Below are 21502 nucleotides of genomic sequence, written 5' to 3'. Positions count from 1 at the left end.
CTAAAAAGACAAACACTCAGACACACACATTTCATACACACTTCAGAGTGTGCCACCTCCAATTGTCGAAGAGTGGGCTGCCGTTGTACCGCTTGTTTACAGACGCCCGACCCATGGAAAAACCGCCTCTTGGCATGCCCTCTAAACTAAATACACACCAGCAGCAGACACAGAAAGTGTTTACTAAGCCTCCTTCGCTTTCTCTCACTACTGCCTTGACAGGGTTTCTAGGTGGGCTGCAGGAGGTGGGTAAAAATCAAAGACGTACACCAGCATAGGAATGAAAATATCACTTTCTCAACACAAATTCTTTCTATTTTCTATATTTACTTAGTTCTCGACTCTGAATAAATAAAACAAAGTAAGAGAATCAGTCAAGGAACACCAATTACCTGGTGGGGGCATTCTTTTCCTCAAATACAATATCCCTTTCCCAGTATCTTTCTATTATCAGTTAAAGTTTGCAGAAGCTATTGCATGGAGGGCTTTGATGCTCCCTTCAGTACGAGAAGCACAAATCCAACTTGAAAAAGACAATTCTAACCTCATGAGTGATGATATCAAGTTTCTTGATTGAAATAACTTCGGAACCCTTCACAATCAAGTCAGCTGATTTTTTTTTTATGTTTTATTTCTCTCTCCTCATAATCTGGCGCACTGAGTGGAAAGTCATGGCTGATGTGATTTGGCTGTTATTATCGTGGTGGTGAGGGCCACAGTTCTCTGGAGTAATTACTGACAAGACGGAGGGTCTGATTGACCCAGACCACAAAACCCAGCAGATAAAGAGCACTCCCAAACAATACTCAACCACGGGGACCTAAGCCCACCACAGAACGCCCCCTGTGGGGAAAAGAGAAGATCGGCAGCACGGATTGCCCCGCACCCCAACACGCACTATGTCAAAATGTGCTTTTTTGTGTCTGTTTGCGCAATTGTTTTGGGATTGTGCCATACACTTAGCTCAGTTATTAACTTTTAAGTTTGTCAAAATCACTCACTTATGTAACAGCAAATTCCAAAAATATTTAGAAAAACTAGGGAAGTGTGATTCATAAATGTATTAATTACGTTTAACTCTTTTGATTAAAATAACAATAACACAAATATGTTGCTTTATGACAAATATAGGTGACATAAAAATATCTAATATAATAATTACTGCTTGTTTTCTTTCTGCTGAAACTCCTGCTTTGTTGAAATGTCTGCAAACACTGTAATATATATATATATATATATATATATATATATATATATATATATATATATATATATATATATATATATATATATATATATATATATATATAATTAAAGTGATCGTATTGTGTCCCTAAAATTAGACAATGTAAAAATGTAACTTTTATGCAGATTTCAAATAAAAAAAGTGTAATGTCAGCATTATTTAATGTGAATAAGTGGTCACTGTGCTGCTGTCAGATGTTAAAAGGAATTCCGATTTGAACAAAACCAGAAAGACAATAAGCATCAATTTGAAGGCAGCATGTGCACTTGTACACCAGGCACACACATATTTGTTGCCAGGATAACACCCACATATTCCATTTAAGTCGACAATCATCTTAAAGAGCTGCAGTGCAACTTAGGGGGAAAGACGACTTCACCAGTAATTGAGACGAGGAAGCCTGGGAGAAGCATTGATTTGAATGTTGAGGCTTACGTCGCCTTCAAACCATATGCAGGGATTTTTGGTATTTCTTAAATAGCTGTCTGTTACAGATGAATGTATGAAGCGTTTCTGCAATGAGAACAGCGTAGATAACAAAGGAAAGTATAAAGAATGGAAAATGTCATTGAAATGAAAGTGTGCCGCTACTTCCCCTGTACCTACAGTATACACTCCAGTTTTTGTATTCCCCCTCAGGAAAACAACAGATTCCTAAGTGATTACTGCCTACCATTTGATGTAAAGCATAAACAGCTGTGCAATATTGACTGCTTAATACAGTAACAGATTTTGATTATAAGTTAGGGTGTTAAGCAAACTATTGCTACGTAAAAACAGGATCACTCGTGAGGTGAGGAACGCAGATATCAGATGCAAGTTCCATAGAAACAGTATGCATGTATATAGTTACAGTATATAGAAACTGAGCTCCACATCTTAAGGCGAAACCAACTAATCAGGCTTTGTAATCTAAAAAAGAATGAGCGCTTTCAGAAGATACCTTATTGCTCAGAGAAAAAAAAAAAAAAAAGAAGAAGATCTTTTTATAATCCTTTTGAAAGGTCTGTCTTTTGTCACTTTTTTAATCTTGGGTGAGAATTTGCTTCTATTCCCGGAAGCACACAAGAAAAGTACAAAGGTACATCTTAACTTTATGCAAAGTGGCCTGCCTTTAAAACTCCACTCATCCCGTCAAAAGCAGCGATGGAGGTGGTGGTGTCCTGTCAAAAACACACGTTTTACCTCTGTTGACATGGATAGCAGACGAAATAAAAGCTACTCTTCTTACCCATCAAAATGTAATTACATATGCATGCATAACAATTCATATCAGATATGCTAATCAGTTTGGCATGAACCTCTGAGCAGAAAATGATATTTATTTAATTATAGCAAATATATGGATATTTCATTTGTGCACAATTTCTTTCTAGTATATGGGCATATTGTCCAGGAATCTTAAAAAACATCCGTTTCAAGAAAACGTATTGATGATCGTAAAACAATGACCTTTCCTAATTTCAAGCAGGCAACAATAACGATCTTTGTAATGTAAAAGAAAGGTTCTCCCATCTCCAAAAAAAAGTTGCAATAATTAAAATCAAAAGAAACCAAGATTCACATACACATTTCAATGCCCTCCAACTCTCCTCCTTGCTTTTCCCCAAGTGCAGCGAGTGACACAAGGACAAGCGCAAATAATTGTGGCTCCTGGAAAGCTCAAAAATGTAAACAGTTCATTAGATGGGAAATAAAAGGCGTAAAAATACCCAGGGGGAGAGTGTAATGAGGGGCCCTGAAGTTCCTCTGCAAACGCCTTTTCCCTCCACTTTCCCAAGCTTTTCCTTTTCGCCCTGCACACACGGCTGGTGGCATAGCGGGAAGAGTAATTAACCATATTCAATTTACAACACTATGTACCATTACAGGCTTTTGCACCAGTAGGAAAACAGCTTGGCATTTCAAAAATTAGACCCAATAACACTTATATTCAGCTCCATGTGCTTGTCTGAAACTGGCATTGACCCGTTTATTTCCTAACCGTTAGAGCTGCTCATTAAATTATGGGAACATATGAAAACGCTATTTTAATAATTTCAGGTGGGCATAAAAACACAAATAAACAAAAAAGGTTTGATATCCTTGAATATCTTGTAAAAACTGAAAAAGACAAAAGTCTATAGACAGCAATGAAATGACAATAAAGTTGGGTCCTAAAATGTCTTTATGTTCACAAGAATGTGTGCTAAGCTCAAAGGTTATCGATATCACTTCCTCACCACCATACCCCCTGCTGTGATATTTTCCCAGGTGATGCGTGGACCAGTACCAGCGGGTCTCACTCTGGTTCCCCCCACAAGTGGGGGCAGAGGTGGACCGATGCGGCACGGCGTTAAAAGGAAGCGGAGACCTTTAAGCAGGCACAAGTATCACAACAGCATCTTAAATAATGCATCTCTGCTTGGCAGGGGGCTACACACACACACACACACACACACACACACACACACACACACACACGCACACACGCACACACACACGCACACCACAAAGGAAAAAACACACGCAAACAAATTGTTGTTTAGTGTCTTTCACTCTCCTTTAACACAAACAAATTGGGAGAGGTTGTTCAATTAAGTAAGTGCTCTTTTTAAATGCATTTGATATATTATCAGACAAAGGCAAGAAGCGACAATTGGGATTGTCACAGGAGGGTGTCATTTGTGCCTTTGTTTTATTGTGGTCTTTGGTGCCATCGAATGCCCCACTTCTGACTGTTGTGTGTCTTTGTGCGAGTTCACATGCGTGCACGGGGTCCACTGTGTGCACGGCGGAGGCTTTCTACGAGCCTTTGCATCCCGGGGAAACCTCCTTTAGAGAACGTACGCGCACAACATATGTGAGCGGTAGCCTGGTGTGTGTTCTCTCCCCTAATAGAAGTGCAGCAGTGGTAGAGAAGCCAGAGCCTTAGATAACAGCATGGGGCCTCTCATTAGCTCACAGGTTGGTGCTTCGGTGGCTTCTACGCACACAGCATTGTGTTCCACTGCCACGAAAAACCTGAAGGAGTCTCAGAGAAGCGATTGTCGAAAACACAAATAAAAAGGTGAATGATCAACAGAGCCGAGGTAATAAATGAGCCTGCGACATATCTAAACAGGTATGAGGTGACGAGACTTCTTTTGGGGTGACAGAGTGTACCCGCTTTAAAAAGATCTTATGTCACTAAAAATAACTGACCCGATCAGTCACAACTGTAAGAAAATATATATCTTATTAGTTTAATTATGTATTTATTTTTAAGTATGCAAATTGCTCATTGACATTATCACTGGATCTATAGAAATCATTTAATATCACACCACAAGTAAACAAGATTTTATCTGAGGGATAAATACCTCGCTGTGTGCTGGTGAGAGAGTGCACTATTCTGATGGGGCCCTTTCATGCTTGTACCTCTGTGATACCGGTGGTGTATTTCCCTGTCAAAGTCATTTCTATTGCTAAGTACAGCTGAGATCAGTCAATAAGCCTAACGACTGTACCCACAAAGCGAGAGGCCGAGAGGCGGCAAGAGAAGAGAGGGGGGGGGAGGATTGCAAGTGAACTCCAAACAAAAGAGCAAATTCAAGGAGGGCTTTGATTGAAGAAGCGCCATATACTTTTTGAAGGCCGAGGGATCATCTCTCAATGGTTATTTCTTTAAGGCATGAGGGCCCGATTAAACCCAATATTAAAATATGGAAGCTCTTCTAATGAAAAATCAAAGGCCCCGTTTCCCCTCCCACACCCCCATTCTTCCATCTCTCCTTCCCTCCGTCTCCCGTGTTCTCTCAGGTTTTCTCTCTTAGCCCATGGTTGTGTAGGAGAGGACGGAAAGAAAGACAGAAAGGAAGTATGAAGGGAAAGAAAGAAAGAAGAGAGCAAGAGAGGGAAAGAGAGAAAATGGGGAAAGAGGGAGGGTTATAGAGATGAGGGACCTAGGTGCTGGTGGTGCAAAACAGAGACAGACAGCATTGGTTGGAGGAGTAAATCAATAGAGCAGAGCCGTCGGGGAGGCGGGCAGCCAGGGCAAGGAGAGAGGAGAGGAGAGGGGGAACCGGCACAGGGGCTCGGGCTCCGATCACAACGCTGGCTTCTGGCGTGCAGTGGGGAATAAAGTGGGCCTCCCCGGGTCAGCACCAGAGAAAAAGGTGAGATTAGAGGAAAGTGGAGGAGGGATTTTCACAGAGTGAAGGTGGGAGGGGTGGGAGAGGTGGGTGTTGGAGGATGACGAGGAGAGAGAAAGTGTGTGTGGAGGAGGAAGGGGGGTGTTCGGAGATGTGCAATGCAGGATACCTGGCAAGCCAGGGACCAACCGGCCCATTAGCCTGTGGCTACCTACATATGGTTCACTGAACCCTCTGCTGAGAAGAGCTCCTCTCCTATCAGTCTTCCCATCTTTTTTAAAGAAAGAAATACCTTCACTTTTAACCCTTTCTCTGCTTTGGAAAGAGGTTCACTCCTGACCTCGATTTATGATTCATTTTTGTTTGATGTCTATTCTTGGAGTGTTATCTAAAATTGAAAAATGTAATAAAAAAAATAAAAAAAACCTAGACACAAAGGGAGAGGAGTCGGGCCTGCTGAGCATGTGCGTGTCCGTCAGTGGACACGCACAGAAGACTATCTCCTTCAGTGCTTTGCCTTTACTTGTAATGTGACCATTGTAGGCGCTGAATAGCTCCATCATTAGCATAAGAATACAGCAGCACATATAGGGACTTAGCCAGATCATTATCTCTATATATTTATGTATACTTTGTTATTTCAGTAGCCAGAACACATTCAAATGCTGATGAGGCCAGTAAGGCCCCCTTCCAAAGCCCTTCCAACATGTGCCCTCCTGAACTTCCCAATACACTTACCAGTTTCCTGGGAGTCCGCAGGTTTTGTACTGGAATTTACAAAAGTAGTTACAAAAATTTCGGGGAAATTGCCAACTGGAGGCTACAGAGAAGACTTGTTTACACATCTGACGCAGAATAAAAAAACTAAAGTATACAGAAAAGAACATGCTATATTCATCACAGGCATAAGTAAGTTGAGTAATTCACAAAAACCCAACATCTGCAGTTCATTATTCAAAAGAAAGAGTAGCAGAATATATAAAAATTAAAGTAAAAAGTACACAAATCCCATCCATTTAAAGAGCTATTTAAAATGATTGTTTTCTGAAATGGGCAAAAGATGTTTTTTCATATTTAAGATTCTTGGCCATTTGGTACAACCACTTAAAGCAGAGAATGTTTTATGTGAAACAGATCACTTCTGGAAAAAAAAAAAAAAAAACGTACAAAGACAGAATGTACAAAAAGTTTCACAATGCAGAACAAACAAGTGCTCTATGGTAATGATGGGAACAAAAATAAAGAGTTTAGTCTCACTGCAGGACCAGGCTGATGCTCTAATGGTGGCTAACCTCTGGGATAATTGAAAAAGAAACCCTAATTCATCTTCCACAATGTAATTCTGATCAAGGCCACAGCCAGATTCCACTGCAGGCTTCAAAAACACCAGAAAAAAAGAGGCAAAATTGTTGGTCGCTGAGAGCAAAAACACGTTCCCTTTCTTTGTGACACGCTCCCTCATTAGAAACACTTAGGATGAGAGGTAGGAACTAAGTCTAATTGTGTGTCCGCATGTGTGTGCGAGCGTGGGGTTAAAACATTTGTAAACATGAAGCTTTAACTATAAAGAACCGCCAGTAAAGATGCAATGTAAAGAGTGCTTCCTCTATTCACCCCTTTCCTCACACTCGCCTTCTCCTAGGCTTACTTATTAAAAAGCAAATGCCACTGCCTAAAATACAGAGGAAAAACACAGACCCAATGATTCATAATATATTTCATAAATACTTCATGAATGCCTTCACCATACTTAAGCCAGTCTGGCAAAAAAAGAAAACAGTGTCACCTATTCTAGTACCCGCTTGTCAGCACATCACTGGGAAGTGGGTGTCACATGTCACTTCTGGTTTACAGTACTGCGTGGGACAGGCTCGGTGCAAGGAAATCGGGGGTAGGACAGAAAGAAGAACAGAGGGAAAAGTGATGGGGAGGTGGAAAGGGGTGTAAAAAGAGGGAGCAGAGGAAGGAGGAGGACGGGGGTGTTATCACATCATCGCCCCATGTCTTTATATTTCCCCCCTTATTATCTTTGGCCCCCACTCACTCCAGTCACTCAATCACACAAGCCCCGAGGACAGCGAGGGGACCTGGGAGGGCCATCGCTTCATGGCAGACTCTGCCAGACGAGCGTCTGAAAGCTATACTGATCGCTGTCAGTGTGTGTGGAAGTACGGCGACTTTGGAGGGGCCAGGAGAGATAAGCGAGAGAGGAAGCGATCGCGTGGAAGGATAACGGCCGAATTTGCACACTGCCAAACAAAACCTGTGCTCCAGGCATAATGCAGATACCTCACCCATACAGACAAGTGTTAACATAGAGAGAGGGAGAGGGAGTTGAGGGTGATCTGCTTACAAATGATATGCTATGTGATTTCTGCGAGGCGACTACTGACAAGAACTCATCCTGTTAATGACCATGAAACTCATAAGGATGACAGAAAAGCAAATGTCCTCAAAATGTATTCTCACTCCTCCGTCTGGGACACTTATCATATTCATAAAAATGGTTTGCTAACATATTTTATCTGTGAAGATTTTGCACTGGGATTTCTCTAAACTTTAAAATCAGGTCTGGTCAAAATAAGTGTAAGAACTTGTGCTTTTGCAGCATGGTTTTAGTCTCTATAATTCTTCTAGTGGTCATTAATAGTGGCAATAACCACTTTAAATTGTTATATTTTAGAATACACTTTTATAGTAGCAGTGGAAAATGAAGTTAAGACTATTGTATATCCCTATTGAGGCTCATCACATGTGATTGACGGCATGTGCTATTCAAGTCATGGAGTGACCACCCGGACTTTGCCAAAAGGGCCATTTTCAGTTTGAAAGACATGTCAATCAATCATCAAGAGAAATGGTTAACTGATGCAATACATGTATTTTAAATCACTAAAAAAGTAACAAAAAGAACTGGAGAACTCCTGCCCATTGTGATACTCTGGTTTGTGTCTCACTCACATTCTTTTCTGATCGTGAACACAAACTTTTGGACAATACATCCTTTTGTCCTTATTGTGACACTGTCCTTCAACCCAGATTTGACCCGCTGCTGCCAAAAAATGGTTTCAACATGAGTGACAAAAGGCTAATCCACAAATGAATCCCATCTTCGTGTCCATGAAGACGACATGGAAAAGCCTCCGATGCCACAAATCCACAAAGGGCTTGAGGAAGACATACTGCGCACAACAACTTCCCAATGAAAGCCATAATTCATAAGTAGAGAATAAGATCTATTTGTTTACATCTTAAATCTGCACTCAGAGAAAATATATGGGGGAAATCCGTCAATTGGCAGAGTCCTTTTATAACTAGTTACGAGTGATTAGAATGTGGTGTCATTGATGGGTTGTTAAGCAATAAACCATGAAAAGAGTCAATCTGCCTTCACTCCTCTGTGTTTAATAAGAACAAGTAAGCCAAGGCAACCTAAGGCGATTTAAAATGTCTAACATCCAACTAATGTTGGTCTGTCATGTTGTCTGCTTGGAGGAGTCACCATAACGAGGACAGGGGGCAAACAGCTAGAGCCCTTCAAGATGGATTACAACAATGCTAATTTATTTAACACGACGAGTGCGCTTCGAGTGTGGGAAGTACACTGGTCCTAAAATCTCCCATCAAAACCTAAATCGCAATATAATTATCAGCATCTGGTTTAAAAAAAATTATTAAAATAAATAGCATTGATTTTGGAGCTTCTTAAAGCGAATACAGAAGTTTTTGATAAATTACTTTGCAAACTCTTCTTTACGTGTTTGTGCCAAACTTAATGAGTTTATGGCTGATATCAGCCAAAGTTGGATAGTCTCCACAACCTTGAATTGTCCGTGACCACTAATTAAAATTAAAAATTGTCCATAAAATTCATACAGTAACTAAACGAAGAGCAGCCTCATCTTCTTCCGTTTGGTTATATTTGGGGTGTGTTCTCTAAATACAGAACAAGGTAACAGTATGCTTCGAGCGAAGAGTAAATAACGGTTCACACGATAGACTCTAACCTAGAACACAAAGCATGCACATAGGCACAATACTTTATACCTTATATGGCATTTCAAGAACCCTGCAAAGATGTTAATTCATTGCAAATGATGAGCGGATCGCGGATGACCTTCAGATGCAGAGGCAACAAATAGCTCTGGGGTTTGGAAACAGAAAAAGAGGCTTATGGAAAACTTCTGATTGCTAAACTAAAAGATGAAGCCTGAGCTGTGTTTTGTAAAGTCAAGAGTCATTCATTAGTTCTTCCACAACAAGACAGTTTATTCTGATCGGATACTAGGGGACCAAATACAAACCATGAGTTATAGTATGTATTGGCCTTGTTTGAGGCATATTCACATTTGACAAACTCAATAAAAACACTGATCTTAATTGTATTAACTCATATCAGTCAAATAAATTCTCCTCCTTTACAAGTTGCTCTTAAAAAGGTCCAATGTATCAATTCAATAAATGCAGCGCTCAATGTTTGTGCCAATTGAAAGCTAAATCATCTCGAGAAGGTCACTATGAAAAGCATATATCCAGGTGCACAGAAAACAGCCTTTTCTTTCCATTCACCTCTGTGTACCTGGCAAATAAACTGTTCAATAATCCAAGGTTGGCTGACTCTTTGGAAATGCATTAATTATCCCCCTGGGCAGACATTAGGAGGCATTCCATCGAAAGGTTTTTAATAAAAGGAAAGGACGGTCCAGACATCACACTTGACCGTGACTCAAAACAATAGCCCAAAAAGACAATCAGACATTTGGAAGGGATAGTTGTATCCTTGTGGCAGTTGGCTAAATGATTCAATATTAGAAAACACAAACATCAACTATTTCAATATCCATAATGGAATAAATGAAGCTCGGAAAGGAAAGGAGAAAATCATTCCATTGTGATTTCAACCCTTACTTATATAAAAAGAGTACTGTAATGCTGGTGCCAGAAAGTTGGCCGCATCATATTTTTCCCATATTGCAATAACTTGCATACCTCATTAATACTGGGTAGTGATATGCATTTCAAAAGATGTTTGATAATGAATGACACATTAGTGATACTTGATGGAGTACGATACAGTATATTATGACTAATCAACAATAGCCTTCTATTCAGCCAGAATTGAGGTTGATCCAACTAAATTATTTGCTCTAAAGAATTACCCACAGCAACATATTGACTTTCATTGCATTAACAAAACTGCCTTGACCATCACTGACACCCATATCCACTTAATGACAGAACAATGTGAAGTGTCAGAGCTTGATATTTAATGACTACCAATTAACCTTGATCAGAGTCAAGGATCCTTGAACACAAAGCCTTGAACATTTGGACCATAAGTGTTTTTGCTATTGAAAACTAAATAAAGACAACAATTAACTCACCACCTTAAACACAACTGAGGGAGGGGAGATATTAGCAACAACGCGTAGAAAGTCAGAAAGATTAATTGGGAGAGGAAATGGGAGAGTTACAGTATGAAATGTTTACAACATAATATACTAGTAAAAGACATTCCACTTTGCTACAAGGAGATACTATTTTATTCAAATTGTGCTTACATAATTAACTTTCAGAGCTTGACTGGCCATAGACAAACTAAAGAAAATATATAAAGTTAAACTCCTATAATGCACTTTGTATTAGATGGGCTTTCACGACAAGGACATTTCTGGAAACATTATTTTCAATCTCCTTTACAAAGCATAAAGGATGAGGTCAGGCATAGTAATAAGTGGAAGGATTTATCATAGCAAGGCCACTCATACATCAGAAAGGCAAAGTAATTGGGAAATGTGGCCAATATTGTCCTCTTGTACCTTCAGTAGAAGAACATTCTTAGAGCAATACCGCCATCTGCTGCAAAAAGAGATTAACAACCACGGCAGCTAGCACAAGTGGGAGGTATGCTGATGCCTCACAGTAAAAAAGTCAAACAATTCAAAAGAGACCCTTTAAAAAACCTGCACGGAAAATAAGTATTAAAAAAATGACTATTGATATAATGGATTAACTTTAAGAAGTATTTAAGAGTGCTACGACTTGTAGCTTTGCTTGTAACTAATGTGGAGTGAATATAGAGATGCACCTTCTATATTTGTGAACTTCACAAGCGAAAAGGTTGGACACAGTTCTTTTAATCCTGCTTTATCGATGATCTCATGACATTTAAAATCCATTAAGACAAACTGTTAACTGTAGGTTCACTGAAATCTGTGCTAGACAAAAATGTGTTACTATATATTAAACATATTCAAGCCAAGACCTCACAAAACAACATGGGACACCTTTGAAAATGGCAGAAAAGGAAGGGCTTTGATATAAAAAAAAGAAATGCGTCCTGACAACAGTTTCCAGGGCTGACAAAAGTACCTCTAAATCTCTGAGCCAATGTTGCTTTATGACAGCTTATGGCTGCCCATGTCAGAGGCGTCACACATTTACAATTAGCACGGTACATCATTTGAGTCACATCCTCAAAAGTGGATTGTGTTTTGTGAGACACAGCAGACGTCTGTAGACCCCCCACCTTCCCCACTGTGATGGACCAAGTGCGGCCCTTTGAGGATGGTGGCTCTGTTTACCCGATAGATTTCATTAAATTAAGCTTACCTCTTCTTTCCCTGATCAAAGCCACTGCTAAGAGCCATGTCATCCTGCTTCCCCTGACCAGAACAAGCCGACTCCATCAAATAGGATTTTCATTGTTCTCAATGTTTTTTTTTTCCACACTCTTACTTAGTTTTTTTTCTTTTCGGGTCAGGCTGGCATCCCCTTTAGGTGCTGCATTCCCCGTTTGTCACGACCCAGCACCTTTAAGACCCCCACTGTCCCCTCTATTATCGCAATGAAGCTGTCAACCAAGCCAACAAAGCTACAGCTCATATATACACCTTTGGGATGCCCGTTTGATAAGTTGTCTTCCTGGATGAAATGGCTGGGTTACTGGGGTCGACTCTGGCCCTGTCTGGAAAGGAGCAGGAATGAGGTCTCAAGCTGGCACACCGGTGGTAGGAAGACTTCAAACCACGGGTGAATGGGAGGATGAGAGAGCAGGTTAAGGGGGGAGACACCCGTGGGAGACCAGCAGGGGGTAGGGTTGGGGGGAGATTGGGTAGTGAGGGAGTGGAAAGGCCTTGATATCCACGGAAAGCACAACAAAGCCGGAGCTTTTTACATTAAAAAGAAAGGAGATTGCCTTTTTTCCACTAGACGCCTTTCGAGCCGAGTGTCATGTCCTCCCTAGGCCTGCAGGAAGTGAGAGGCTGAGCTCGGCTATAGCATTTGGCACATCTGAGGCACATCTGAGGGGGCTGAAGTTCTCGCCCTCTGAACACTTGCATCAGATTTATGGGAGAGCAGAAATACTAGATGTTACCGTGTGAGGTGGGTGATCCTGGTTTAAATGCACACTGATCTGACCACACTACACACACAGAGGTGTAAAAGTGAAGATGACGCTGTTATACTGGGGAGTCACAGTTACAAGCAGAGCAATAGTCTTTTATTCTTTATCCACTAGGACTAACTGCTACCTTCTGCTTGTATTTCAGCATCTTGGGCTTTGACAAAGTATGAAGTGAAGAAGTAGGAATTTACACATTTTGTTTTAGAAAGTGGATGGAGGAAATTCTTACTTCCTTGGTTAAAGAAAACGAATGTCCCCACGTGAGAGCCTAAGACAGGCATACAAATGCAAGTAATGGGAAAATTTGCACCAATATCAGCCACAGCGGGCGTCAACTGCTTGATGATTAAGCATGGTAAGTGTGGGAAGAAGAAAAGTTAAAGATTAATCGTCAGCCAATTAAATGCCCGTGGCGAGAAAAGTAAACTGCCTTGGCACAGAGATCTCCTCCTGTGATCTCAGTTAGCACATCTCTGTGGTGTTCTCACAGATCACTAGCACGAGATATCACCATCCAAATGGATTCTTTATGCATGTTTACTTGTTTGTTCTGCAATGAACAGTGATGGATTTCGGGGAAATGTTATATATTTGTTTATATTATATGTTTTATGTTGTGATGGATGATAGAGGGTGGCAAGCAGGTGTTTGATAATGGTTAGGGTGAAAAATGAGCAGGTTCTAATTAAGATTGTTTTTGTTTGTCAGTGGCCAGTCCACACAGGAGAATTATGTCATAATTGTTTTTGATAACATACAAAATAGTTTAGATGTGATTTTCACAATTTTCATTCAATCTTGTCACACAAAAATATTTTACACAAGCAAGACAAGTTTTGAACTATTATTTCCTGAAATCCTTTCCCTCAAACATTAGCGACCCAACAATAAATACTCTAATCAAGTTCTCCTTTGAGTTGAAAGCTACACCTCCAATTCCTTTAAAGGTTTTCAGAAAAGTTTTTTCTTTCCCAAAAAAAAAAAAAGTAACAGAACTTAATTGGAACACTGCAACTCTACAAAAATCCGCCTTCAGTATTTATTTATCCAGCCCATTCTGAGGTTGATGATCTTTTTTACATCAAATTTGATTCGTGGAAGTTCTCGTCGGCTCTCGAGCTCAAGGTCGGTTGCATTTACACTACGAGTTTATTATCCTGTTGTGAGCAAAACAAAACTGAACAGAAAACAATAACAGAAAAAAATAAAGATACATATTTTTGAAGGTAAACACAAACAATAAACTAACAATACTTTTGCAACTGAGGATAATAGGAAGAGCTACAAAAAATATAACAAATACCAGGAAGCTTTGGAATTATATTCAATAATTACTCATTTCCATAACATTATTGATTAAGTGAAATGCCTTGAGCAATGTTGAACTAAAAGCAATGCACCTACAAGACTGGGCTATTTATTACATGTTGACAGAGGCTGGAGATCAAGTCAAGACACACAGTGATTTATGAATTAGTAAACAAGGCCAAATTCTGCAGCAACAACCCAGACACACAACCTGTTCTCAATAGGCATCACTTGCCAGTTCAAATACAAACTCTGAATTAACCTCGGTGGATGCACCACTGAGCTTCAGCATAGGACTGTTTGTGTGTGTGAGAGAGAGAGAGAGAGAGAGAGAGAGAGAGAGAGAGAGAGAGAGGGAGGGAGTTTGGCTGAGTGAGCAAACATTGGATGTGCATGTAAACCACAAGGGATTTGAAAAGGTGACTTATAACTGCAGTATGTCTTATACATAAAAAGTATGTTGCCATACAGATGCACATTTTAAAAAGCCACACTTTAAAAGAGAATTTTGTAAATGCTGATGATGTGCTTTTTCATTTGTAATATTCAAGTAACCATTAAGAAATAATTAAGAAGGTGTTAAAGTACTTACAAAGTCTTTCTCGAGCTTCTCTATCTCCTGCTTGTAGCTCTTCAGTCTGCCGTTGAACATGGCTCGGCTCTGGATGGGGATCTCCCGCACCTCCAGGTCCATCTGCTCCAGCTGAAACCAGAAGTTAATTCAGTTCATTTAACATGAAAATTCACATGTAAAGAAAACAACTTGGAATATAACATATCACAAAATTAACAGGTCTAGAGCCTTCCTATCCTCTAATGGCCATTATCTTACCATCAATACATTTTTGGTTAATGTTGCTTTTCTAAATCTCACAAAAAGGTTAGCCTTTGCAGTTTATGACAAAGATCTGCTAAAGATAGGAATTGTGACAAATCTTAAACTTTCTGAAATGAGTAACTTCAGCGGCATTAACTTTATTATGTTCCATGTTGATTGTAACAGGAAAATGCCTCCCGCTCACGTCACTCAGCTGTGATAAAAGTTGCGAAGGAGGAAGGCTGTTCCGTAAATAGATACACAAATCAAATACGAGCGCCCCTTCATTGCGGCGACATGCACAGGCCCAACAATGTCACAGGGAATGAAGTAAAAGTACATTTGATGTATGGCTAGACAGGTCTCTCTGTGGCGGAAACTAATCACTGTGACATAACAAGACAACTGCAACAACAATTTGTCTCTGTCAGGTGACTTTGCTCATTTTTAAACAGCAACATGAAGACTCCCACCTCAAGATAATGGCTTGAAATGTGTCATAGGGGTGTCACTTAAAAGCAGATTACTGGAAAGTAATCATGTGAGGAGGAAGCCTCCTTTCCGGCATGAGAAGTGTGTATCTGTGTGTGTGTGTCTGCATGTCATGTCACCAGGATAATACAGGTGCTGTTGTCTGGTGCCAGTGAAAATGGTGCCCTCCCTCTTTCCACAAATTCATTATTTAGGAAATGGGAAGAGGAGAAAATTACTGATCAAAGACATACCAACTCTCTGACTTCTTCAAGCTGTTTGTCGACATTTAGAACCAGCTGTGTCTTCTCCTCTGAAAGAGAAAAAAACAGCAACATATTGATCAGCCGACAGAAGAACAGCGCTTCATGACAACAACCTAACTCCCCCGCAATGGGGGAAGAGAGGGGGAGAGGGAAAGAAAGACTGGGAGAAAACAACACACGAGGACACATTTGAAGATATATTTACACATTCTCTCCACACGACGAGCCAACATTTGATGTCTCTTAGTTATTGGCGTCTGAGGCCTTTGTTGGTTTCTGTTGAGGAGCAGTGAGACACCTCGTGCCAACTCAAAGGGAAGGGAGGTGTCAGCTTTGCTCACTTGCCAGAAGTATGAGTCCCCCTTAGAATGACTAACGCACCGTTCTGCACCTCACCCCGTGGATGCTCTTACACATTACCCATTGAAACTCATTACGACTTGCAAGAGTTCCAAAGAAGCACGTAAACCACAGTGCATCCTATCGTTATTTAAGGCAGCAACACTACCACTTAAATTTCTGCAAATATAAGAACTGGTCTTTGTTCTGAAATTAGAGCTTTGCCACGAGAGTGAACCCACATGAAATGTAGAAGTCTGGTCCGGTAGTTCAGCGATCAAGCATCATTAAATGTGTGAAACAAGCATCATTCACAAAACATATCTTAATCAAGAGAGAGAGAGAAAAGAAGAGAAAATTGCTAAAATAAAAGATAAATGTTTGAATAACTACATTTTGGGTTGTCAGATTAATTACCAAGTCATTGTTAAAGCCAAATATAAAGACAAAATGTTAAGGTAACAAACATTCAAATGTTGGAAATTGCTTGCTTTGAATCATATGGATAGTCATTTTTCACAGCAGACATTTTGAAGCAATGGCTCCGTGACCAATAAATTATGACCGTCGTGTCCCAAATTCATACTATATAGAAATGTATGTATGTATGTATGTATGTATGTATGTATGTATGTATATATATATATATATATATATATATATATATATATATATATATATATATATATATATATATATATATATATATATATATATATATATATATATACACACACACACAGCATTTTAAACTGGTTTGGTTAAAAAAATTAATTAAAAACACAGCAATTTATGAAATACATATAACAATGGATGTCAGTCAAACTGCAACATTGGAAGGTCACTGTTAGTGAAAGCTTGCAAAGATAAAGATAATATGTAATACTTGATCCAGCTGTGAGCAGCTCATCAGAATAGTGTCCATCGAAAGCACACACAAAAAAGATCATATGTATTCTGTATATTGTGTGATTCAAGTGTACTTTATTGTGTCACTTTATTTACTTTATTGTGAAAACCTTCTTAGGCTTATTGCAATATTCTATTCAAGTATTTATTTTGAATGAACTCCAGTTCAGATATGTTGTCTACACTTATTTAGAGCAGAACACAAGGCTATTAGCTGTTGGACTGCAATATCGTGAAAAAAAATCTAAGTCAGAATTTTCATTTCAGTCACCATGGGCCAACATCAACTTTTGCCAGTCCTCAAATTCATTTTTAAAACCTGTGTCCACCTCACAACCTACACAGTAAACAGCCAGAGGCTGAAAGGTGAGAAGGAGCTCTCTTGCTCTCTTCAAACTCTGGAGAGATGTGAAATATATATGGATATTTACAGATGAGAAGTTTTGTACACAGAAGTAAGGCAAACAAAGGAGTAGTAGGGCTTGGCAAAAAAAAATATATATATATATAATATATATATATATATTGTTATATTCCATTTGAGTTCTAATGATTGACAGGCAATCTTATTCCATAAACACTCAAAAGGTGAAAAAATGACATTCATGTTTCATGGAACAAGGCCTAACATTCATTGTATTCTTATTCAAATAGTCCTTGAACCTTAGTTTTTGGGGGATGGCAACAAATAAATATATAAACATACGCGTATTTGATTGTTACAGAAATTAAGACAGTCAAGGGCATTCTTTCCACACGCCCTGCCCATTATCAGCAATTGTGCACATGTGAAATAGAGAGATACAACAACAGCAATGACAAAAGCCCTTTGTCTGGAGTTATATTAATGTATTAAATGGAGGGCTGTCAAACCACGGAAAAAATTCAGCCACTTCAGGAAGAAGAGCCACAGGGACTTAAGAAAGGAAAGAAGAAACCCCGTAATGAGACGGAAGGGAATTGAAATTAAACTGTAAACTATTCTGTTAGTGGCAGAAGACATTGAACAACTACTTATGGTTCTAATGCGTTTCCTGGCTTTGTGCATATTCATATGGGCTTACCCTGACACAGTCAACAGATGGCGGGAGGACGCAATGTGGAATTACACTGTGGAATGGGCTGCCATGAATCTTCAAAGATGCCAATTCCAAACCAGAAATATTCAGTTGGGGCGAGGTTTTGTGAGAGGCATGGCCCTTTGAAAAACCAATGAGCAAGTCTGAGATAACTGTTCCAAGTAGGGGTTGGATTGGAGTTTTTAGCAGTCAAAACTGAAAACAACCTACATGCAGTAGTCAGTTGTGTACAATACAATGGAGCCAGGGTCACTGCATACATTTAGAGTAGTTCATTATATAATATCTAGTCTGCTTGATAATTATCATATCGTTTTGGCTGTGCATGTTTTTGAAATAAGATCAGCTGTAGTGTGTATTTTACACTGCAAAAACTGGCTGTTAGATTAGGAAGCGCAGAAAGGCTCTCTTCCTCTTTTTATTTTTTACATATTTTCAAAATTGCAAACTTTATTACTATTTTCATAATGCAGTGCAAACGCAGTATTTTATCTGTGTAAATAGGGACAGGTCTTCACACTGGCACAATGGTTGCTTGGAGATAATGTACGTTTTAATGGACCCATAGATGTAGCAGGAGAAAAATAGAGTAAGATGTTTGAATGCCAGAATATAGTGTCTGGGTAAAAATATGCCACGGCAGCATGATACTTGTCTAACAATGGAAGCTAATCAATTTGAAAGTTTCAGTACAATAGGAGCACCGTTTTTAAATATAACAGGCTGCATAAATAACAGGTGCATTGGCTTGTGTAACACTCTATGATTAGCATTTGTGACCTAAATATAAATATGTTTTTGATAGATGAAAAGAAATAAACTATATAATGAAAGAAAACATTCTGTGTGGTACAACACAGCTTGTTGACCTGTGCTGTATGTAATATTCTATTATTTGTCTTAATCTACTGTGTAACAAAACATTGTCAATAAAAGCTACTACACAAGATATGAGTTGCATTAGTAATGAACATGTATTTGTCAATAACGCAAGTAATATACCATCTGAAATATTTGAGACAGCCAGTAAGAAAAATAATGTTTCAGTGTGAACATGCCGTTTCTGAGCCTGCATCAGGACCAGCCATGTGACTACAGGACCTAAATGGCTGCATTTGTGTAATCCATGCGGAGAATACAAGAAAAAAAATCTTCTATTCAAGTAAATACAGCAGAAAGGAAGCAACTAATTTTGACTTGACTCCTATTTGAACACTTGAATGGTCATTTGGCTGACAGAGTGTTTAATAATGCAATTCATCCATCCACCTTCTATCTAATTTTTAGGCACGCACACAGTCTAAGTAACTTATTCTTTCATCTATTCGGCAGAGGAGGGCCATTGCAAAAATAACACATGGACAGACTCGATCCCCTTATTAACAATTTATCGGGACCAGTTCACCTGACCCACATGTCTCTGGAGTGTTAAACCACAGAAACAACATGTTACCTACACAAAAGTCGGACATCCAAACACACGTCTGAGCTCTTTTTATAAGATGAAGGACAGCACTCAGTCCCAAATGTTTGATAATGTTGTCATGAATGTCAATTTAATTATGAAAGAATAAAAGGAAGATGCTGTGGTGTCCTGGTGATTCGAAAACTCAGTTTCCCAGTAATGTTCATTCATTAAAAAGAAGCACTGTGTTCATCATCGAAATTGGGTGCACCACATGACATCACTGACTCACCAGTGACAATTAACTTCCTATTCATTCATTTGTATATATTGTATATTCATTCATTTGTATATTTAAATACCATTTACTGACTAGAATACAAGTGAACAAATGTTGCTGACACTACAGGAGGTAGCAACAACCACTGTAGCACTACTAAGCAAGCAATGCATTCATACGTCAACTACCGGAAACATAAGATTGTATTTGCCACTAAGCCTAGAGTTGCACCTTTATATATTGACTAAATCCATTAAAGACATGCCAAGCCATTGAGACAACCAGCAACACGTGATGCACCGTTTTACATAAGCGTTTCACCATAGTGCGATACATCTTTTTACACGAAGACAATATGGTAAATTGATGTAATAACAAGTACAGTAGGCTACTCCAACCTACCGTTAGCTAACCTTCTCAGCCGAGAAATGCCAGCTAATTTATAGCTAGCTCCAGCTCAGCCTTTCCAGCTAATATATTGTTAAGTTGTACTGTCTTACCTCCACTTAGTTTGGGGATTTTGCCAATTTTGTTAGTTACTTCTGCTGTTATGGTTCCAAAGTCCTGCTCGTAGGCTTCAAAGTCTGAAGACATTTTGAGGTTTAGGTATAAAACAGGTGTCTTTCTGGTTGACAGTTGACGTTAGCTCAGGATAATAATAACAACTCCCGAATGGAGTCCTTTCCTTGTGTCACAGTATAACGGGCTCGGCAAGAAACATTACTTTATTTTAATTTTTCCGCCACTAAAAATCAATCGGCTAGTCAATAGAAAATGTAAATTAATTTTGCCAAACGTGATTAAATTGTCCCAGATAATGTATTTGAATTATTTGATGGTTCAGTGATAATTTACTGAGCTTTAAAAAAAAACGTCCACAAGGGGTTGCGGGTAATAGTTTCCGAGACACCATAAGAAAGGTTCCTCTCTGTACACAGAAGAAATTGAAGAAAAAAACCAAGGAAGTGCCAGGTTGGTAATTTAAAGTGACAGTTTTTCTCTCCTTCCGCACAAAATGTGAATATACGTGTCCCACTAAACACTCGCTATATCTTTAAAACGCAATGTCCTCCGTGTTTCTACGGTGCGCCTTGCGGTAGTTATCCAGTCGTTAGTCTTGTCAAGCTGGCTAACAAGCTAGCTAGCCAGCGAGCTAACGAACGCTATAGATGTGCACCTAGTGAGTTAATGAAGAAGTTACACCCCTGGGTGCTTCACTGTATCATATGATGCATGTATAATGAGATAGTTACGAGTTAAAGTTATTGTTGGTTCTGATCGATAATATTGCAATATGACAGTGACGATCAAGTGCTTACAGTCAGCGTAGCGTTGCGATTAAAATATTCCAGTAAAAATGAGTGTCAGAAACAAACATGGCATACATTCTTCCTCTCGTTTATGTCGATGAGATCAGAGTACGTATTTGAAATATGTACAGTTCAACAGCGTCAGTACAGTCTCCAAAATGTTCAATCAAAACCTCTCTTAATAATAGAATATTGAACATTATAAACTCCATGAAAGTATGACGGATAGCAGGGCTGTTATATGTGACTGCGTTAGTTTAGGTGTGTGCTTAATACATTGCCAACTTGGTGTAGCTCTATGTAAACTCATGTAAAACCAGCTTGTTCACTTGATAGATAACGTTAGATTGGTAGAGCGATCGATCATTCGTGTTTTTAAATGTCTCTCTCTTTCTCTTAGATGGGGAATTTCAGTCTGTCACAAGGATAGTGTGCTCCGAAGATTGGCAGGAGAGGATGCTGCTCTTTGCCAGGGCAAGAAACAATGGGACAAGGAGAGCCCCAGTGACCCAAGACCAGGCCAGTTGCTGGGTACTCAGAAGACGAGAAAAA

At 39.3% G+C, this 21502-nt stretch overlaps 1 protein-coding gene across 2 annotated transcripts in view; it reads right to left on the bottom strand.

The window, feature by feature from the left end:
- The window catches only part of vti1a (vesicle transport through interaction with t-SNAREs 1A), a 107710-nt gene extending 87418 nt beyond the window's left edge, over positions 1 to 20292 (bottom strand). For both annotated transcript variants that reach the window (XM_079214439.1, XM_079214438.1), the window contains exons 1-3: positions 20141 to 20292; positions 15617 to 15675; positions 14667 to 14777 (exon numbers count right to left, since the gene is read on the bottom strand). In XM_079214439.1, coding sequence (XP_079070565.1) covers positions 14667 to 14777; positions 15617 to 15675; positions 20141 to 20234 — 264 coding nt within the window. In that variant the 5' untranslated portion in view covers positions 20235 to 20292. The remainder of the gene's footprint in view (positions 1 to 14666; positions 14778 to 15616; positions 15676 to 20140) is intronic.
- Between the last annotated feature and the right edge of the window lie 1210 nt (positions 20293 to 21502).

The sequence above is a fragment of the Taurulus bubalis genome (assembly GCF_910589615.1).
Source record: "Taurulus bubalis genome assembly, chromosome: 2".
NCBI lineage: Eukaryota > Metazoa > Chordata > Actinopteri > Perciformes > Cottidae > Taurulus > Taurulus bubalis.
The sequence above is the reverse complement of the archived record's forward strand: the minus strand, read 5'-3'. Positions and strand labels throughout refer to the sequence as shown.